Here is a 24,558-nt window from a genome sequence, read left to right as displayed (position 1 = left end):
ACATTTGCTAAAAAAATGTGAGACAAACAACTAAACCATTTGCATCAAGCACAAAAAAACCGAGGAAAAGTTGTTGTGTTAACTGTTATTACATGTTATATAGTTTCTGTATACAACACAGCAACAACATAAACTCCCATACGCTCTACACTCAAAACTTGTTAAACAAATGGCATAACATGACTGACATCATCATCAATTAAATGATAATCCTATCCCGATTCGTTGTTCACTTTTTGTTTGCATTCTTGTTTTCTACTGTCTTCTGAAGGAAACAAAGCGTATTGCCAGTTTTGTTTGATTTGTTCATATACAGTGTACATATATAAAACAGTTTTTGAAAATTAACGAAAAAGATAATTCGTTTGACTCATTTTTTCTTTAACAAAAATGTTACATCTTTCCAGCAAGAAACAACACAAAACTTTAGTTATTCAAAATAATTTTACTGATATTGGTTTGAAAATGTAAATTGAACTTTGAAAAAACAATGTTACAACAATATGTATTAAATAATTTCATGAAAATAATTTAAAACTTTATCTAAAGTTGTTGTTATGACGAAATATAAACAACTTAAAACATTCCAGATAGAGTTTGTGAAGATGAACATAATCATTTCAACATTAATTCTAACTTGTACCAAATAATTTGTGTACCATGAAAGCAACTATTTCATTCATATATTGTGCACAAAACAGCAAACAACACAATCATTGAATTCACTTGGCAAGAAAACGAAATGTGCAAACAGATAAAATGTCAATACAATCATTTAAACAAGCAGAAAAACGAACAAACACATACTTCGATATACGTAAACACATAAACACGTATGTGTACAAACATACACCCCCCCCCCACACACACACACATACATACATACATACATACATACATACATACATACATACATACATACATACATACATACATACATACATACATGCATTTGTTCGGTTATTGGCACTAGGATTGGTATAAATGTACATTTGTGCAAAGCATTTGTGCAAATAAACAAATATCGGGAGCCTTACATTAGTGGCTTCATGCAACATCCATCCCCTGATCAATATTCATTTTAGCACTAATCCAATTCTCATTAGTTTCAGATTTAATGAAGAAACCACAAGCTTGCTGGCTCTTTATAGGTTTAAATGTGCACGGATATATGAATGTGTGTGTGTGTGTGTGTGTGTGTGTGTGTGTGTGTGTGTGTGTGTGTATGTGTATGTGTATGCGTGTGCGCGCTTACATCTTTATAATGACAAAAGTAAATGATTGCGTTTAAATTACTGAATGCAGATACAATTGGCGAGTGTGTAAAAATTGTCTCTTGTTAGTTTTGTGATGGTAATATTCATAAATTCCAACACAATACCTGCGCATCGGCAGTATTGAAATGATAAATGTTATATAATTATTTAACAAAAGAGGTTTGGTTATATTTAACAGCATGGAAATGTTCCGCTTACTCAACATTTAAAATCAATTAGCGAAGAATTATTCAATACACGAATAAACGTTTGAACAAAACCTCACACAAACACACAACTTATAACCTAACAACAACTAAAACATCTCACACAAAAGAACACAAACAACTAACAACAAACACACAACATTAAGCAAACATAACAAACACACAACATTACATACACATAAGAAAACATACATTCCACACACACACACACACACACACACACACACAACACACACACCTACACACCTACACATACTTACAGAACGAAGCATGGAATATAAATCAGAAAGAGACCAACTGTAGGACACCCAACAATTATAACCATCCATCAAAAGACATTTCCAAGTCCAACCAACCAACCAACCAACCAACCAGCCAGCCAACCAGCCACTGCACATTGCAACACAGTGCACACAAACATTAAATATACCTTAAACGTCTGGTAAACTTACGCTCAACTTGTTCGCTGATTTGAATACTTTTTCGTAATAGGTGAACATTTTTTAAATTTTCAAATAAAAAAAAAAATTTGAAAATGTAAAATCTTAAACACATGGCATATCTCATTCTCATTCACATTTCTCACTTTCAATACATTAATCATGATGAAAATTACCAAAACATGAAACACATAATCATGATTTTATATGTAATTTTTAGGACATTATAAACACCAATCAAAAAAATAATGTGATTACGCTCATTTTGTAAATAAAAAAAAAAGCCAACAGCCGTTTTTGTATCAATATCATCAACAACGAAACATCATCATCGTCGTCGTCGTCATCATCATCATCATCATTATCGTCGTCGTCAACAACATCATCATCATCATAATTACTTTCACTCAAAGACATCATCATGATCATTAAAACTAACGAGCATGGTCGTCATTGTTCTTCAGCACGAATAATAATAATAATAATACAACTTTCATTAATAACAAAAATATGGTAATCACAGTCAGTCAATAAGATATTTCGGCGATTTTCAACAGCGCTCCTCAGTGAATTTTGCAAACAGAAGCTTGAAATCAGCTCTGAACTTCGTAATTGACGGAGAAGTAGTCAGAGAAAGAGGTAAAAATTTCCAGGAGAAAGAAACAGAAAAAGCAAATGCAGATTTAGCAAAAGAGTATCATCATTACCATTACCATCCTCATCCTCATCATCAGCATCATCACCAACATTAAATTCAAAATGACATTACGTTAAATTCAAAACGACCAAATGTTGTTTCATCTTGAAAAAATGCAAATCCGTAAAATATTCATCATCGCCATCGTCGTCGTCACCACTTTTACACATCATTACATTTATTTAAACTCAAGTTTCATCATTAACATCACCAATAATTATATTCTTAATAGATTTTAGCATTCTAGGCAAATATAAAACAATTAATTTTTTTTCATAAATGTACAAACAACAACAGCAACCAAATCAAACATAATTATTTTTTTATAAATTCCAAATAGAAATATCCAAAATAAAAAAAATAAAATATTTTTCTTTAAAGCAGTGAACAAATAGAAACATGCAATGAATAACGTTGAAAACTCCAATATGGAAGAAAAAATCACTCAATCAATAGTTGGAAACGCGAGTATGTACCTAGGACGACATTCCAGATAGAGTCTGTAATCCGTTTGTCGTTAGGAGAAAGAAGTCAAGTTCTTTGTAATTTTGGTAACTTGAAAAAAAACTGAAAAATGAGAAAAAAAATAGTAAAAATAAGATTAACTTGAGCAATCCACACAGTAAGTCATGTTTTTTTGTGAAATTTGGTCTGTTTTTCAACTTGGTCTGAAAATTTTATCTTTCAATTTAATTTTAGTTATAATAATAAATTTATGATTTAGTAATTTACAACAAATATTATTCATTTTTAAAATAGTTTGTCAAAATGTTTACATAGTTCAGATAATGAAAATTGTTATTGAATTAATAATAATCAATTTAATCCAAATGGTTTTGGGTGTAAAAATTATACAAAAATACAAAAATGTTAGAACCATTATTTTCAGTCATTCTTTCAACCACAAGATGATTGATTTGGTTAGTAGTTTCATTAACATGGAAATGGCTATTGTTACTATATTGTTGAACCTCCAAGTAAGCTTCAGGATAGAAACATGAATATTCATTTAGTGTCATAATTATTATGATTATTATCATTATGATTATTATTATTATTAAATCATCATTCTTATCATCGTTATCGTTTGAAGCATAGTCAACTATCGTCAACTATTTTAACAAGTCCGTAGGTCATTTTCAATTTCAGTTCATATTTTATAAACAGTCTAATGAGACTTCTTAACCAACTCTTAAATATCATCTCCAAAACCATCATGATCACGATCATCGTTATGTTTATTGTTGTCAATCTTCTCGTCATCATCGTCACCATTATCATTTTCACCTTCTTTTTTTCTCTTCCTCATCATCTTCATCATCTTCATCCTCATCATCAACGTCTTCATCTTCTTCCTCCTCGTCCTGATCATCTTCATCATCTCCATTGCGTTGACAGCGCCGTATTTGAGGATGACGTGATGGGGTTGATGATTAGTTTAATGCGTTCTTGCAGAGATGGATTGATTTTTGAATGCATCTTGCTGAGTGAATGAGTGAATAAATGAGTGAATGTATGAGTAAATAAATGAATGAATAAATGAATGAATGAACGAACGAACGAACAAACGAACGAACGAACGAACGAACGAACGAATGAATGAATGAATGAATGAATGAATGAAGGAAGGGAGGAAGGAACGAATGAACGAACGAATGAATGAATGAGTGAATGAATGAATAAAAATGTTTATAAAACATTGTTTGGACAATTTAATAATTACACGACGTATAATGGCATAAAAATGTTTGTGATTGTCATTGTGTACTGAAACACCCATTAAATGTTACTGTACACAAACATTTGAAGTGATCAAAGCTGGAACCACTTAGATAAAATTTAATCAGAATTGGTAATTTAATATCAGTTAAACGTGATCAGATAACATTAAGATAACTGATTAAGAGACAAAATTTTGTTTCAATTGATAAAATGTAATAATAGATGAAATTGGATTATTAAATGAATGAACGTGTCTTCACAAATTGAATGTGGAATGAATGAATGCGGTGAGTGAGTGAATTACTAGGATAAGTTAAGGGCTAGTTGAATGAACTGATTGATAAGCAAAACAATGATAGATGGATGGAAAAATGATCAATGAACGAATAAAATGGTTTATCGGTCAATAATTATATTTGTCAAAATCACAGCCAGATATTTTCATTCATTTCCTTCATACATCTTCTTTCGTGCAAAATTTAAAAAAGTAATTTCCAAAATGATCAAAAATGACTTCGAAACCGTAAAACTTCCAAAAAAACTTCCAAAACATCCAAAAAATATCCATTAATCACTTTATGAAACTTTGTTTCTTTTTAAATATACATTGGGAAAATTTACGCATGTGTCTGCTGTGTGGAAGGAGTATGTGTGTGTGGGATAATTTGATTGAAAGTTAAATCAAACGTAATAAAACTGAAAATCTAAAACGTTTTTGATACATTGTGTATATCATGATAGTGTTTTGACATTCCTTTCATCCATTTATTAATAGGAAAATTTTGGAAAAGTATCATTTCCAGTTTTTGCACGTTGATGACCTCTTCGTTATTTTCTGTCCTTTTTATATTCCCTTTTGGAAATATCTTTACAGAATTTATCAGCGATAGCTCCTTTTGTTATAAATTTTTTGAGTAAACAAATTGCGATAAATAATTTTTCGTAAAAATGCATTTTTACGAATAATTTTACCATGCATATGAAGCCTGGTGAAAATCGTTTAATTTAAAATACAATCTAAAAGGTATTGATCGAAAATTTCATTTGGAAAGTTGGATTCCATAGTTTTCATTCAGTTCATTTGAATAGATCTTGAATGAAAATTATTATAACTTTTAGCAAGTGGAGGGTAAGAATCAGTATATCGAGAGCGTCCAATGTCCAGCTAAATACGTTCTTATGCGTGCCTAGGAATGGTTTTTATGAAATAGTTTACAACAGAAAAGCAACAATTTTTTCAGTAACATGGGTTTCCGAATTAACGAAAGCATACACATAAACACAAATAAAAACTCAGAAGTATAGAAAAGCATATACGGAGCCATGTAAGCATACATAAAGACAGACCAAAGAGAGGACGTCATCATTCCGTGTGACGTCACAATCACGTGACCGATATCGGACATGCGCCAGTGCATTTTTTGATGTCATCGGACAGTGCGGTCGGTTCTGTTGTCTAGTATTTATTTATTTGCATTCGGTCTCTTGGCTTTTCTGTTTAAAATATCTTTTGGCAGCTAATATTTTAAAAATTTTTGTCACTCTATCAAATTTTAAATCAGACGGTCGGAGTCGTAGGCAAAATTTTTTAAGGGGCTGGAGTCCCAGTCAGAGTCGGATTTGATATACGACTCCGTAAAATGTTGTTTCTTTTTTTTGAAAAAATTATTTTCTGAAAATTTTTTTCAAGATTGTGTTTTTTAGAGGATAAATGTATGTAGTGATGAGCTATCATCTTTAATATACTAAAAAATATATGCTAATAATGTGATTAAAATCATATAATTTTTTTCAGCATGCTGCAAAACATAAAAATAAAATATTTTTATTAAGAAAAACAATTAGATTGACTGTTTTTAAATGTTTTTCAAAGTATTTTTTATTTAATAGTGATATTGAGGTGAAATTATGATGCAAAAGTTAAAATTTTTTCTGGAATTCGGAACCCTGATTCGAAGTCCGAGTCAGATTTTTTTGAAAGGCCGGAATCGAGGTTGGATATTTCTTATCCGACTGTTTCAAATCACTTAATTAATTTTTATTTTCAAAATTTTTAGAACACAGCTAATGTGTAATGTCATACAACAACGTGGTCTATTGAATAAATAATGCAAGCATTGCGTACAGAGAGACACACATACATGTCTTTGTACACGCACATGCACGTGTTCGTTTTTGTGTATATGGGAGGGAAAGGTAAACTGACGAGCAGCGGACTATTTATTGATGAGCGGATGTATGAAAGGGCGGGAGCTCAACAATGAGTACAATTGGTACAATGCAAGTTATCGTTGTACCATTTATTGGTGTGCGTTCATGTGCGCGCGTGCGTGTATGTCTGTCTGTGTGTGTGTATGTGTGTGGAGTGTGTGTGTGTGTGTGTGTGGTGTGTGTGCAACATTTTCATGGTAAGGAGAGGTTGACGACGACGACGATTGACGACTAAAATGTTGACGGTAATATTTGAACTAAAAATCGACGATTTGGAAGAAGAACATTTAGCGATGATAGGTGTGTTGAAATTGTTATAATTTTATTTATATTAATCAATATATTTAAAGACAAGAAAAATTCATTAACACTTATTAATAATATTTTATTTATATAGTTATAAATATATTTAAAATGAATGCATTTTTAAATAAACACCAACGAATATTTTCTATGATTTTTCAAATTATCTCCACAAAGTTCAAATTATTGAAAGAAAATCATTAAAACAGCTCTGTAAAATTTTAGAAACTCTACTTAAAAAATTTCAAGTACAATTGTTTCTTTAACAAAATTAGTGAACAATGCCAACAAAAATGGATTAAAATTCAGTCATTCAGTTAGATGTTAGTAGATGAATGTTCGGGTACATCTAAAAACGTATTCAATTTTTATGTTAATTTCATCAGCAAACTTTCTTAATGAATATATTAAAAAAATTAGTACTTAACTACTTAATTTATTCTACATTTATACATTTTTTTGCATTTTGACGTTTATGTATGAGTGAACGTATGGAATTAGACTTTACACCATTTCACGCCCACATACACACACACACACCACACACATACATACACACACCACACACCACACACATACACACACACATCACACACACACACACACACACACACACACACACACACACACACACACACACACACACACACACACACACACACATATATATATATATATATATATATATATATATATATATATATATATTCAAAAATATATATATTTAAATATATATACATATATACAATATTATGTAATTTTATATAGCTTACATATACAATGTACAGCCGCATTGTATAAAGCACTGCATGGGCGTCAATACAGCAGAAGTATAAATAGGAAACGTGCGTTACGTACTCTCCTCAAACGCTTCTCTACTGCCCTCTTTAATTGTAAACTATCATCATCATTATTATAATCATCGCCATCATCATCAACTTCGTCATCGTTACCAACATCATCGTCGCGATCATTGTCATAATTACCAACTTCAACAGAATCATCTATGACGTCATCATGTTTTTACCACCATTTTTGATGAACAACGTTGTTGTCGTTAATGTCAGTGATTGTGTTTTAATCACGTTCACTGACATTAACATATAATTTCAAAGAAAACATCATGAAATTAATTTTTCTTTGAATGAATGATACGAAAATATACAACACGTTATTTATTATCCTTCAAATGTTTTAACGTTCTAGTAGTAAATATCCGACTGATTCTAAACTAAAGTTTAATAGATAATTATATAAATGTGTCAACTCTATTTTAATTTAAAGTTAGTTTTTCATTTAATTATTTCCATATTAGTTAATCGTTGTCACTCGCCGAAAGACGACTAACTACTTACTCGTTGAAAAGGTTAGTTAGCTCAGTATAAAAAATTCATTACAACATTTTACGATATCACGATTCAGATTTATAATTGAATTTTTTTTTGGAATTTATGGAGTTTCAATCATTTGAATTGAAATAATATGTTTTAGTCGGAAAATATAATTTGATAAAATTGATTATTGATCTTTTTATAAAAAATCAACATTTATATGCGTTGAACATAATTTTTTTTTCAATAGCTTTCGCGTTTAATCAAATGCCATGGCTACTTAATTGTTCATTGATTATATTATTTTCATTATTTAAAAAAAGATTTTAAACGCTATTTACTGCGCATTTGTTATCATTGTACCAACAGAAAGTATGTAAACTTAAAATTTATCAATCATTTTCATCCGCGTTATGATGTAGCTACGTCCCCTGCTTCATCATCATCTCTTTTATCATCGTATTTAAGTGATAAAACATAAATCACATTATTATCAGTTTTACCTGTTTGTACGTTAATTATAGTTAATAGGGCTCTCTACTCTGTCAGTTATATCTTATCACTGTTTTAATCATATGTTATCATTTAGTTTCATTATAAATTTGTTATTATATTATTTTGATTTATTAACAAATCAAATATTTAATAATTAATAAAAGTTAATATTCAAATCATTTGGATGATAATTATTTTCGGCTTTATAACCAGCATCATCAATGTCATCAAAATTTCATCATCATCATCCTCATCATCCTCCTCCTCCTCCTCCTCATCATCATCATCATCATTGAATTCAACATTATTTTCTTGACCACTAATTTCATCGTCATTATATTCATCATCGTCGTCATCATCATCGTCATCATCATCATCTTCACCATCCTCACCAACATCTCCGTCTTCACCATCATCATCGTCAACAACAACAAAGACATCACCATCGTCATTAACGTCATCTTTATCATCATCCTCATCGTCGTCGTCATCATCTCCGCGCTCCGGCATTCATAAATAACGATGATAATTATTTTAATGGCGTTGATGTTCATACTCACGGTTAAGCATATTCATTAGGACAGCACACTACAAACACGAGCCCTTCTTATATGTATGCCAAAAAAAAACGCTATGAAACAAAAATTACAACGCGACTTAACTTTAAACCACGCTACCTTGATTATAATTATTACCATATAATTATATCACTGATATATCATTAATATCTTATATCATTATCTCAATTATCAGCATTCTTGTTATCAGTATCCTCCTTATCATCTTCATTATATCATCATCGCAATCATTTTTGTTAGGATGTCGAATAGTCAAAAAAATAATTCCGAGTAAGTTTAGGTAGATGGCAGAAATATATTTTTTTTCAGAATCAGAACATAAATGTTACAGATAGAGTTACTGAAATAATATGAGAACCAAATGTAACTTATATTAAACAGTGTTTAACTCTACTAAATTCTCAACAAAACAACAAAAAAACATTGAAATAACTTTGTGCATGAATTTTTAATTTTTATTTAACTACAGTTTTCAAAGATCAACAGTTAAACTTTTTATATACATTTTCAGTACGTAAAATATACTCTTAATGAACTCACAGAAACACTCAAACGCACACACACACAACACACGCACACACGTACACACACACACACACACGCACACACGTACACACACAACACGTACACGTTGATTAATATTCAAGACAAGCTAGCAACACTTCATGGTCCATTGCCTGGTCAGCACTTGCTAATCTCCATCTGGCATCTTGTTAGGCCGCTAGTAGCCACTCATCTATATTCAACCGATCTCTTTCTATATTCCATATTTGTTTATGTTTTTGTCTATGATATTCGTTTCAGGTTTTTATGCCTGATGTCTAGTTATATGTTTATATTCGTTGCTAATGATTGTGTGCGTGTGTTTGCGCGTGTGTTTGCGCTTGTATATGGGAATGTTTTCGTGCGTATATCGCATGTAATTGTGCAAAGATTTGTTCACACAGGATTTTATTTTTGTTATCGCTTCACATGTACTGTACAATGAAGACATTCAATATGTATGGGATTGTTGATTTCTAAAAGTATTGAACGCTTTTGTTGCTCTTAAACCCACAAGTGTGATGTTGATGGTGACGATGATGGTGATGTTGTTGGTGATGATGTTGAAGATGATGATGATGATGTTGATGTTGTTGTTGATGTCGATGTTGATTATAAAACAACGCAACTCGATAACGATGCTTCCAATCTTGATGTGCTCTATTGAAGGGAAAGTTATGGCATGATCGTTGCATGCACGCACAAAGGCAAGAGCAAATTGTTTTTACGACAAAATTTTGTTGATTGCGAATTAACCAACATTTTAATTCACATTGCTTTTGATGATCTACTGATAAATATTTTAAAAAACTTGCCATGAAAAACAAAAATAAATACATTTAATGACTATTCAAACTAATGTCACCAAGACTATAATAAAAAAAAACAACACATCCACTTCCACAAATTTTTTCACTTATTTCCATTTGCGCGTAGTAGCCAAATAATCCATAAAAAATCTCATAAGCAAGCCGACAGACACTTACACAGACACTTACACAAAACAAGCACACATACACACACATACACAAACATATCTAAGAAAATACAATAAACCCACAAAAAAGAGAAAAAAAACAACCGGTATATAAAAGCACTCTCACATGTCTAATGCTTCTACGATTACACATTTAATGTATTCACCACCAACTGCTTCGTAAAACAAAATGCAGGTATGTGCTTTTGTTAACAGCTCCTGTTAAATTGTCTTTCTACTCGTTTGCACAAAATACATTTATGTACATTATGGGTGTTTGATGGATTGCTAGCTTTAATTTCTTTTTCTTTATCCCCCCTCTCTCTCTCTCTCTCTCTCTCTATCTATCTATCTATCTATCAATTTATCTCTCCTTATGTTTTATTTTGTGTTCTTTGCAGCAATCATTTTGCTAATCAAATATATATTAGATGGAAGTGATTTTCTGCATCTCCGATTAATTCATGCAACGTGCAATTTGGTGAAAAAAATTGTGAAAATTTTTTAAAAAATTATTTAACCTGCAACAATAAATTTAAGGGATGCAAAAAATTTTTTAAACTGAAATTTTTTAGTTAATTTTTGATTGACTAATTGATAGATTGATCGATTGATTAATTAGTAATTGATATATCGATCGATTAATGTCAAATTCATAAAAATATTACTTTCCATTTTTTAAAATGAAAATAATAAAAATAATGTTTTACTCTGGCAAGTATGACACTCATTTTAAAGTTATTTTCATTTCCGAGTGTTGCACCATGAATCATACAATAGCAACCAGCAGCCTTTCGCATACAAACAATTTTCTACCCGAATCTTAATACAATTTTAAAGTTTTCACACAACTATACAATTTGTTAATTTAAAAATGAATTTTTAAAGAATAAATTGTTATTTCTAATAAAATACCTTTAAAAAAATTTAGCACTCCGTTAAACAACGCAAAAAATGTGAAGACAATATGACAGGAATGTGAAATAATCAGAAATTAAAATATTGCAATGCACGCGGCTTGAATTAGATTGAGCGGGTGCAAACGTTTAAATTATCCTCCCGAGGTTGAATGACATCATTACATTTTTGTTTGACCTTCCTAGGCTCAAGTATTTTATATTTATTATACAGGCATGATGTAGGTAATAAATGTTTATGAAAGCTCAATGATGGCTTTAAAATATCCTTGTATGCATATAAACATGATGAAACGTACCATTTTAATAGTTTGTTTACCTGTGGAAATTTTTCTTTAAAACTTATGTTTTGTACACTCGTATTTAACTCAAAGCAAAATTGAAAATATTGAAAGGAAGATCTAGCACCAAACGGCTATACGAGTCAAATGAAACTTTCAACGTAATCAAGATGAAGATGATCCCAATTAGACTGAAGAGCTTCAAGACTTCTATTAGTTGAGGGGGTTGCGATGAGGATGTCACAGACAAATAAACACGTGCAAACTTGTGTATTGTAAGAGTTACGTTTAAAACTCATAAACCACCCTAAAACATTAGAAGGCACAAATAAAAACTCAATGTAATAAAAGTATGATGATACAACATTACGGATGCAACGCAACATTTTGTTAGCCTCTTTTTTAAAAGTCATCAACGTTGTTTTTCAAACAAAAAGATATAACCTTTAAAAAGTTTTTAATCTCTTACAACATTTAAACGCAAATGATAACTTCACTCCAAACACACGCACAAGCTCACTTTCCTTTCAAACAATTTGCAATTTTTATGCGCAAAAATATCGAAATAATGAAACGTCACTCAAAATTATGCATAATGAAAAAATAGAAAAAAAAGGAAAAAACTTTTTTAGAGCAATCATTAAAGCACACATACACACGTCAGAAATATCGTGACGTCAGAGCGCCACATCCGCTGACGTCATATTACTGCACTTCCGGCCTTGCATTTATTTTTGGTTATTATTATTACTCAGAAAACTTTGCAACACATCAAAATATAAACAAATGTTTGAAAAGAAATTTATCAAAGTATCTACTGTGCCTACATTTTGTTTGTTAGCTATCAAAAGTGTTGAAAAATTATTAAAAATTCAATTTATTTGAATATATGTTACCACCAGAGTAAATGATGTGAGATTTGGAAGCAGCAGAACATAAAGCCGTGCTACGTTTAAGATGGAAAAAATGAAAAGAAATCAAATCAAACTTTCAAACAGATACGTTTAAAAAACAATGTCATAAATCTGAAAATAGAAAAATTGTATAACGTAATTTTTTATTATGAGACGAATAATCACAAACGCGTAAATATAAACGCAAAAATGTATACGCGTTTGTAACTTGTTCTGCTTCCGTAGAAAAATAACTAATGGAGGCCAATTACGTCATCTCACGTGATCAGGCCCGGCCAATCAGACGATGTTTGACAAACAGGTCACGTTCGTTCGGACCCTTTTTACAATGGCAAATAATATGCAGGAGGGGGAATAATAAAAACGCTGCTTGGTTGATTCGTTGATTCGTCGGTTTGCTGGTTGGCTGGTCGGTCGACTGGTTGTTTGATTGGTCAATTTTTCGGTCGGTCAATTGGTCAGTTGGCTTGTGATTGGTTGGAAGATTTCATTGATGATGATGACGAGGATGAAGATGATAATAATGGTGGTGATGATGATGAAGATGAATGAAACCGTCGTAACTTCAGTAACATAATTCAATTTTGTAAAATAAAGATGATGATTACGTTGAATGTAATTTGGAGTGGGGGAAGGTAACTATTTATGGTGGCAGAGATGGGGAATCGATGGTTAAAAAATGTTTGTACTTATTTTAAAATATGACAACGTGGGTGCAACTGATGACAAAGATGATTTGAATATTTGCAATGATGTTAACTTTTAATATGAACTGATAAATAAACAAAAACATTATTTTGTTAAAATATTATTGTTGATGTATTATTGAAACAATTTTTCATTGTTTATCATTCTAGATAGTCATTTTACATATTCAAATTTACTTGTGAGAGCCTGATTAGAATGCATGCTGCGTAGTTTGTCACTTTTGAACTGTTCAATAACAGCCAAGCGCAGGTGTCTTATTGATAAATACCACTCACTCTCTTCAATATTGATTCAATGTTATTGTTAGTTTAATAAATATACAATAGTTGTGAGCCTTGCGACCATTTTTCAATAATTTCAAAAATTTTTATTAAAAAATATGAATATTTTTCAAGGATAAGATTGAATTTATTCAACAAATAATAACAAAACCGAAAGCAATGTTAAAATACGTAGTAATAACGAGTCGAGAACGCTGATGACAATTGCTGGCATCAATAATTTATTGATTCGCCATTGGGACAGCATTGAAAGGGCTGTAAAATATTTAATAAACGACGAAGACATGCTGGTAGGCTGTGAATTTTGTTACGGTGTGCTGGGATGAGATAGTATCTACGTTTTGTGGTGTAAGGCAAGAATGAGGTTATGTATGAGCTGTGCCATTTGCACATGTGATGTGTTAAAATTTTAAAAATGTTCATGAGCGCCTTATCTTCGCCAATTGTAGGTACAATGATAGTTTTATATTTCCAGGATTTAATTATCGCAAAGACCAGTGTTCTCATTATTACAGTCGATTTGATGTTTCATTTATAACTTTTTCCAGTTAGTTGAGTTTTCGGCTAGTTATTCAGTTCAGCTATATTTTGTTGATTTAGTTGAATATTACAATTCAGCTGAATTGTTCGCCTAATCCACTTTTACTCCATCGCCGTCACACATTGTGCATTAACGAGTTTTAACATAAAGTTATTTGCCTTGCTTCTCTTCATACACGCTATTATAATTTATAAATTTATTATTTATTTAAATATATCTATATATATATATATATATATATACACACACATATATATATAGATATATATTTATATAAACATACATATGTATATATATATATATATATATATATATAAGTTACAAAAGTCTATATTTGTTTTCTATCTATGTGCAAGCCAAATAAGTTTGTACTTGGATATCGTGAAGACATTTTTTTATCGCTTTCAAATATTATCTGGGTTTGGTTTTACACTTTTTCTACTTTCATATCAATGAAAAATATATGTGAAGAGGATTGGTAGGACTGATGCTGAACTTTTTAGGATGATTTTGTAATGCCACTACCATTCCATTTGAGTCTTTACGTTATTGGTGAACAAATTTTTGGTGTAGAAATAATAATAAATAAAAATGTCATTTATAGAGAGTTCTGTGTATAGGGTTATAAGCGCTCTGATAATGATACTGATGATAATTGGTATGGGGAGGATTGTAATTGATGTCGACTTTATTGATGATGATATATGATATATGTTAACAAATATAATGTGATTGCACTGGAACAACAACAATAACAACAACGATGATGATGATGGTGATGATGATGATGATGATATAACTTTTGTTTTTATTTTATAATGAATGGATAGATTGATGAAATGAAAAGAGGAGAAATAAAATGTTTCGCATTGATCGTCATTCAAAAAGAAGCGTTTTCGACGGCCATTCGCTACTACTGGTTTTATGTTGCCATTATTTTTATCTCTTTTTTTTCTCCCTTTCTCTTTCTTTCTCTCTCTCTCTCTTTCTCTCTCTGTCTCTATTTCTCTCTTTCTCTCTCATTTTTTTTCTCTTTTTCACTCTCTCTCTCTCTCTATCTTCTGTTTTCATTTATTATTATCCTGCTTTCTTTCTTTTCGACATTTATATTTTTATGCCGACTTCTATACTTTTTTTTAATTTATGCTTCATAGTTTTGATTTTGAATACTCTTTTCCAAGTTCTCATTCAACTTTTTATCTTTTGAAAAAAAAACAACTGTTATTAAAAAATACTGTATTCACTACAAATATCATACAGAAAGTAACCGTGAATCTCTTGTTAGTCAACATATTAAACACAATAAGTACACGCGCACTTGCTTTTGCGTACTTGAGTACTTAAGTATCGAGTTCTTAAGTACTTGAATATAAGGTACTTAGATTGGAATAGGCCTACTGTCTGAAAGAGCATCGCATATCGGTATGTATCACCAACATTAACAGCAATCAACTGGCCGATTATTACGATAACTACGCGAGTCCAGAGTGGAAATAAATAAATCGCCAGTGGAGCGTGCTGGGTTCTCTTCCAATAATGTGCTCTATAAGAAGACTCCTCTCTTCTAATTAAAACAGGGTACAAAGTATATGCATAAACACGTATGCGAATATATGTATGTATAAATATATGCTTATGTAAGATGATGACGATGATGGTGAAGATGATGACGGCGATGATGACGACGATGATGATGATGACTTTTGTGATAATAATCGTTATGATTACAACAGTTTTACGATGATTGTGGTGGCCATGATGATTATAAAGTTTGATGATGACAAAAACATTGGTGGTAATAATAACGACGACATGAGTTAGGGCAATGTCTTTAACGTTGACGACAACGATGCTTACGATGACGATCAAATTGATGGTAATTATGGTGAAGGACAAGATGAGGGTAATGTTGGTGAAGAAAATAGTGATGTTGCTGCTGCTGAATGTGAAGATGATAAAGATGATGAAAATGAAGAAGATGATGAAGATGGTGAAGATGATGTGATGACATCTCGTTAATCATTGAAAATTTAACACAAGGACGATTCTTTTCATCTTACGGAGTCGCTGGCGAAAATTATAACGTTGGAGCTGATGATGACGATGATGAAGGAGAAGAAGCTGCTGATAAAGAGGGTGATGACGTAGAAGAAGATGACAGGAAGAAGATTTTGATAACGATGATGGAAAGGTTGATCTTAAAAGAAGAAAATAAGATTACGGAAAATAACTTCGTAAGTAACGATTTTGATTTGTAGTAAAAAAATAATTAAAATGATAAAATAGAGTATTGGTTTTAATGATGGTGATAGTATTTGAGTGATATAGTGATTAGAGATATGATTCAAGAATTTTTTCCACAAGAAATTCTTCAAGTGAAATGAAATTAGGCGGAGGCATTGATCTTTTCCTGTTAATATCAATCCAATATTGTCTCAAAGATAAAACCCGAGTAGTAAAACGCCAACAAAATTAAAGTTGAACATTCAAGAAAAATACACGAAAGAAAATATATATTTAATAATGAATGATTGAATGAATGAATGATGGAAGAAATAAACAAATGAAAGAATAAATGAAAGAGTGAATGGCTTACTAAATAAATAAATGTATAAATATATGAATAAAAAAACAAATGAATAAAAAATACTTAGCAATATAACGTTTGAAGAATATAATTTATTCTTATGTATCTATTTTGGTTTCGATTTTTTTAACTAAAAACAATCATTTTTTTCTTTTCATTCATCCCCTCATCATTCTTCCAATTTTTTCCAAAATCTTTTTATAGAGCGGTTATGGAGGCCATTCAAAATGTCATCTGGAGTATTAACGTTAAATACAAAGTAATAAAAGTGAAATAAAACTTCAAATACCCATTCTTTCAATGTTGTAACAACACAAATATTTGTGATGACGATGATTATGACAATGCTGATGACGACGACGACGATGATGGTGGTGGTGACAAAATGATTTTGATTAATGTGATCCCATAGTGACTATGCCTCTTTTAAGCTGATCATCATGAATGTCTATGGAGCTGATATTATTATTATTACTAATGATGATAATAATGAAAAAAATAATAATAATAGCAATAATGATGATGTTGACGATGATGATGAAAAGGAAGAGTGAAAATGATGATGATGCCATGGTGATAATGATTGTTTTAGGGTAACATTTCATTACCTAGATAAAATGGTGAAAAAACGAAACCAGTTAAAATGTTGTTGATATTATTTAGTCCTGTTACTGATCTTCTTTCATATGAACTTCACATTTCGTCATTTTCTGACTGAACAGTAATTTGTTTTCTTTTAATTTGTTTAGATTTCAATATTCATCTTACATGTAACTAACCGTATGTGCCTTTAAAATATTTCTTTCTAGGTGTTTTTTTTTATATAATTATTCAATTTATTTGATTGTAATGTTTTATAATACATTAGTTAATATTGCGTAAAAAAAACTTTAATAATTTTTTCAGAGTTTCAATTAACGATAAGCATCAAATATTGTTAACCCAGCACGAGTCCTCATGATAATTTCAACATTTCACGTTTGCAACAAAAAAGTTACGACAAATTTGATGAAATACATTGATCAAAACTACAACTCGAACATTTAAATATCAGCTGCAACTCCAACACCTACAGAATAAGCAACCTTTTAACGGAATGAAAAGTTAGAATCTAATTCAATAGGTTACTGAATCAACAATATAAATAAACATTATCAACAATATAACATTACAAACATCAGCAGCAAAGCAAAAGATTTTTAACTCCAAAGAAACGTCATCACCGAACAAATAAGCAACACATCCCTACAAAGACACCAACCGGAAATCAACAACGTCATAGATTGCGTCATCAACATCATCACGTGATCCAAGATTACTTCCGCTACTTCAGCTATGCTTCCGAAGTCGACGAACGTTTTGTCGCTGATCATGATGATGATGTCGGTAGGTATGATGATGATGCCCATTATTGTCAACGCAAGTGTCCACGACAATAACGCTAACAAATTTGGCAGTAGTAGAAGTAGCAGCAGTAGCAGCAGAAAACAACTTATTGAAAACGAGAATACTAAAAAGAATAGCTTTTACAAAATAGGCTATAGTGTTAATTCATATAATATTTATAAAAATGGCGACGTAGATGGAGACTTATTTCGTGACAACGACAAAATGGTTAGACTCAAATTCAAAGAAACTTCAACAAATCAAAGTTACATTTCAAACACAAACTCAATAAGTAATCATCCGAACAGCCGAATCGCTTCAATCCAAAATGACATCGCCGATTATGTGAATGATGATTACGGTGAATCCACTCAGAACATCAGCGAAAACTACGACTATGATGATCATGATGGTAATGATAATAATTATAATGAAGATGGCAACATTGAAGATGATTATGTTAATCATAGCAATGAAAATTTTTATCGTAATGACGATGATAATAAAAATAAAAATATTAACATCAACAACAACAACAACAACAACAACAACAACAACAACAACAACAACAACAACAACAACGACAACAACAACAACAATACTTCTAATAAGAAGAACAATATTATGTATAATAATAACTTCAATAATAGAAGTACTAATAATAATGATAATAATAACAAAAATAATAATAATAACATTAATAATAACAATAATCGTGTTACCAGGCAAAAAAATTGGATTAAATTGAGCAATAGAGAAAGACTAGGTAAACGAGGTGAGTGTTTATTTGCACTGCAATCCATACCCCTATCTGCAATACGCTGCTTCAAATGTTTGCTTAAACCTGCAAATGATGTTATGCGATGACGAATGAGAACGGTTGTCTTATCAAATGAAAATGATATGTTGGTTATGTCATCTTATGGTGATGTAATGGTGTAATGTAAGGTGTAATGTAATGTAATGTAATGGCATTGTAATGGTGACACCGTATAATGAGGATGTTATTTAAAATATGGTTACCTCATCACATGGTGAGGATGTTATCCTATGGTGTCATCATTTAACGGTGTTATCTGGTTGTGATGTTATCAAATAAAAATTCAACGATGATAATGTTGATGATAATAATTAGGTTGGCATTATAATCGCCAAAAAATAATGTACAATGCTTACATTTTTATATGAACTATGCCAGCTAATGTATACAAATACGTACATAAAATAAGAATAAAAATAGGAAGACGAAGACACGCACCGAGAAGTCCCACTAACACCACACATACTCCTCTTTAATTAACATGGACCTTCAGCATAACTTGCCTGATTCAATAAGTTACTCTGACATATGTGCCTCTTGATGTGTGTCTATGCGAACTTATAACGCGTGCGTGTGCGTGTGTATATGTGTGTGTGTGAATGTGTGTATGTGCGTTGGTGTGGGAGTGAGTGTGTGTGTGTGTTTATGTCTATATGTTTGTGTGAGTATCAAAGACCTTAATCGCTAGGTAGTCTAGTCGTCTGCAGTCGTTTTTAGAATATACACATTTTGTATTAAATCTTACATACATTTACTGAATGAGAACTTTATACTTACTTACCTGTTTATTTATAACACCATTGAAAAATGCTTTCGAAAACAATAAAGTGCCATATGACATAAGCAAGCGTGTATAAAAATGTATGAAGACTGATGTAAGAAAACGTACCTAAACGCATTTACAAAAGCATACACGTGCACACACAATCGCACACAAATATACACTCACATACACGTTCACAAACACACGCACATACGCACAAAAGCAAATGAAGCCAGGGAGTATAAAGTGTTTGAATATCACGTAAGCACTTTTAAGCGCAAAGTCAATCTGTCAATCAGCAATTGGTTTGAACATGATAAATGAAGGATGCCAAGTCTGTGTATGGTCTTTTTTTTCATTATGTTTTGTTGTTGATGTTGTTGCTGGTGACGTTGTGGTAGCTGTTGTTATTATTATTTTTGTTGTTGCAATTGATTCAGTGGTAGTCATTTTGTTGTTGTTCACTTGAAATAATTTTACATGGTAACTGTTATGCAGATGTTATCATGCATTTCAATAGCACTGTTTTGGTGTTTTGCTTTGTTTCGTTAACATTTTTTTTCAAATTAGTGTTTTATTTTATTCTTTTTTGCTACAGTTTATATTTTATTCAATGTTGTCACGTTATAATTAGTCATTTAGGTAATGTCATAGACGACATTTTTGCTGAAAATTTTGTTGGATTATGTCGAGAGTTTTTTCATAGGATTTTTGTTTTTTATCTTGTGCTTTTATTGTTTTTGTGTTTTTCGTTGTTCGTTTTTGGTTTTGTTGACTTGCTAAGATTGCTGATGAATTGATGACGTTTGGAAAGTGTTGGAACTTTTTTTTTGAAGCGCTGAATTGAAATTAAAATGAAAACTCTTTGTTGTGCTTCTGAATTGTTGGCAAGTTTGTATTGACGTGATTGTTGTTGTTTTTGTTGCTAAAGTTATTTTGTTGTTTTTTTTTGTTGTTATTAATGATGTCAATGTTGTTGTTTTACTGTTTGTTGCATTTAAATGAACCTTGAAATTTAGGAAAAAAAATATTTCAATGAGATTTCAACGCTAATACTATAGTTTTCATAGCTGTTGCAATGTTGTTGATATGATAGTTTTAGTTGCGTTTAATGTAATTAGTGTTTTATCGTCGTATTGTTGCTGTTGTCGTTAATGTAATTTTTAGTTTTGTTGCTGTTGTTGCAGTTGCAGTCATTTTCCATTGAAATAATTTTGTTTATTTTTTTGCGACGTGCTTGAATTTTTTATTAATTCTGCAAATGTCATTCCTTGATGTTCACGGCGTCGTCATCTGACAATCATCATCACCATCATCGCCATCATCATCGTCGTCGTTGTCATCATCATCACCATTCTCAATTACATCATCACCAACAATATCAATTTCCATCATCATGGTTATCAACAGCAACCTACCTCATCATTCATCATCATCTTCATCATCTTAATCATCACTTTCATTTCAACTCAACAGATGTTTTGGTCGATTCCCATCAGCTTCCTTTGATTTCCATGTACCTCCCTCTCCATCTTTACGTCATTATTCTTTATGATATTATGTTATGTTATCAGATTCACATCATTTTATCATCATTGCACTTTCACCTTATTTGAATTTTAGTCATCATCATCAGTTTTACTTGCGTCATTGCCATCATCCTCGTCATCATCTTCATCATCCTAACCTTCATCATCATCATCATCGTTATTTACTTCTTCTTTATAATCTTCTTCGTCATCTTTACTTCTTTCATACTAACTCAGCTCTTATTAATATTATAAATGCAATTCACATGACATGAAGATATATCCTGAAGGCAGTAGATAAACGTCTTTTTAAATTTTTCTCGGTATGTCTCTCTCTGTCTGTATGTCTGTCTGTCTCTTCACTTGTCTTTCTGTCTATTTGTCTGCCTGTCTGCCTGTGTCACAACACGGCATGAAGATTTTCAATTATTATCTGTCCAAGAAAATTAATGGTTCTTGTGCTGTTTGAGTTCGTTTAAAATTATACGTCTATTCTTGGTCAGTTGTTTGAATTTTTCTAAAATTAAAAAGAAACGATGTACTGCAAATAATTTGCTGGTCGACAAGAATCTGAAGAAGAAGAAGAAGACTTGATGTCTCGAGCAGATGACTTCCTCTTAACTGCATTGTTAACACATGCAAGCATGGACATAATTTTTGCGCGTTAACTACGTACGTGAGCGGACGTTTTATTGCTCAGTGTACGCACGGCTGGCCGCTCAAGTGTGTTTTTATGCTTTATGGCATCTCTATAAAATGCTCTTGAAATATACTCTAGAGATTGTTTTTTCTGGTTTTGTACAATTTTATTTTACAAAATTTTTATTAGTTTCTAAAATGTTTTTATGTTTAATTTTTAGAAGAAAATACTTCTTTGCTTTTTTACTTGCATTATAAATTTTAAAACAGCGTTTGAGTTCTTCTGCTTGCCTTATAAAATTTATTTTCTCTTCAGGTAACTTTTAAAAACTTAAATGAAGTCATAAATATGTATGGAGCAGTTGACGGATTGGTTTCCTTTGTTACGCGTTTTGTCATCCTATTTGTCGTTCATTTTGAAAGCTGTTACATCATCTGCATGTATTTAAAACAAAGTGGTTTGGTCGTTTTGGGATATTATTATGCTTCTAGATGTACAACAAAAATTCAAAGAACCATAGAACGATTTATTTTTTGTTGCTGCTGTTTTTTTTTTCATTGGAAGCCAAACAATGAATATGGGATGTAGCGAGAATGATGAAATGATGCGACGGTGATTGATAATGACACGGGAGGAGGCATCTCTAGCGACGTTTCAGCCTCTGATAATGATGATGAACGACAAAAATAATGACGGGACGATGACAATTAAGCATACACTGCAGATGACAACGAAACAGACGGCAATATGAAAAAAAGATGATGACGACGACGACGATGATGACGCTTAAATTGCCGATGACAGCAATAGCATTAGTGTCACGAGAACGACAGGGTCTGCAATGCACATATGACTGACTCTGATGGCTACCACACTGTAATTGCCTGCAAACAAGAGAAAACTTTTACGGGGAATAACATACTTGACAGTGTTCTCCCGAATATGCATTGATAGCTTAATGACGGACTTCTTCATACCGTCTTCCAGAGCGTCATTATGTCCATTTAACTATATTTCTAACTATTTCTTATCTGTGTGTCTCGGCAATTGTTAGTTTATTTCTGGTAAATGATACAATGCTAGAATAATTAGAATATATGATGCAAAATGACAAATTAAGACGTTGATAAATATTTTTTTTAAACTCATTAATCGATATTTTTGTTAATTATGGTGGAAACTCGGGAAGTGTATTAAGGAATGTTTGATTTGAATGTGTCTTAAATTTGTCTGTTTTGCTCAATGATGTCAGTCAATGTTAAGTTGAGCAACTCCTTTCTTTGATATCGACAGGATGTTTTTTTTTTCATTAAAGTTTAAAATTTTTGTCATGTAGAAGTTTATAAATTGTATTTTTAAATAACGTGATCACGACTCACGGTTTTTTTGGCAGAAAAATATTTTTCATATATATACAAATATTTATATTCTATTCTTTCAAATTTATTTTTTGTTTCAGGATTTTACCATTAATTTACATATTTCAATATTTCCATATTCTACCATTAGATTGTTTTTATATGGATGTAGACAGTGCACTTACTAGTCTGAATGAAAATAATCACAATATTATACATTTCCTACGTGCCCTGGTTAGCGATGCACTGAAGAGTATTTTTCTCTGTGGATATCTGATCAAGATGTCATAATTATCGGAGTAAATTAATTTATTTTCATGGCAACAACAAATCGGTATCTGAAATATTTTTTTTATTTTATGTTACAAATTGTAGGACAAATAAGCGGTAAATGCATAGGAAGTTGTAAGCATGCTTTCTTCATTCAAGTAGAATTTACAGAATTCAACAAACAAAAGTTTTGTTTTGACCAAAAATGAAAACTGGTTCATTCAAATATTTTCTGTTTTTTGCAAATTTGTCGACTTAGGGTTATTTTACGTTTCACTTGACATTTTTAAAAAGAATAATTATTCACTAGGGTAACATAAAATAACATTACATAATATTTTATATAATTCGAGATGGAAAAACAATTTATAAATTTAATAAACAGAATTGATGAAGTCTGTAACAAAGATGAAAATTATTAAAAAAATTGAATTTGTTAGCGTTTTAGAGCATAGCACATCAGAATGCTTGCTTGCGACTTCTTCGAAGACACGTTGAAATTTAGTTTTCCGAGGACCTCAAAAATTTTCTGCATTGGTCAGTGTGTACAGTCCACAAAATTGCATTTCTCAAAAGTGGACATGCCCTGCGGAATTTTTCAAACGTTGTTTACATGGCGATTTTTTCGATAAAGCAAAACAATGTTTGTTAAGAATGTAGGAACGCGTTTTAGCGATAAAATTTGAAGTTAAACAGAATAAAATGGCCTGAAATATTATTTTATTTAATTGTTATCCTGAAGATATTTCTACTGAAAAACTCAATTAATATTTTTAATATTCTA

At 31.2% G+C, this 24,558-nt stretch overlaps 1 protein-coding gene across 1 annotated transcript; it reads left to right on the top strand.

Annotated features, from left to right (window-relative positions):
- Positions 1 to 13,127: 13,127 nt before the first annotated feature.
- On the top strand, positions 13,128 to 19,142 carry HELRODRAFT_159366 (hypothetical protein; the record flags this gene model as incomplete). Its single annotated transcript, XM_009011253.1, has 8 exons — positions 13,128 to 13,192; positions 14,038 to 14,170; positions 16,243 to 16,411; positions 16,462 to 16,612; positions 17,213 to 17,267; positions 18,190 to 18,398; positions 18,703 to 18,806; positions 19,120 to 19,142. 8 exons carry the CDS (start codon positions 13,128 to 13,130, stop codon positions 19,140 to 19,142), a joined length of 909 nt encoding a protein of 302 aa, XP_009009501.1.
- Positions 19,143 to 24,558: the final 5,416 nt, after the last annotated feature.

The sequence above is a fragment of the Helobdella robusta genome, assembly GCF_000326865.2.
Source record: "Helobdella robusta unplaced genomic scaffold HELROscaffold_1, whole genome shotgun sequence".
In the NCBI taxonomy this organism is placed as follows: domain Eukaryota; kingdom Metazoa; phylum Annelida; class Clitellata; order Rhynchobdellida; family Glossiphoniidae; genus Helobdella; species Helobdella robusta.
Note: the sequence above shows the minus strand (reverse complement) of the source record. Positions and strands in the feature narration are given on the sequence as shown.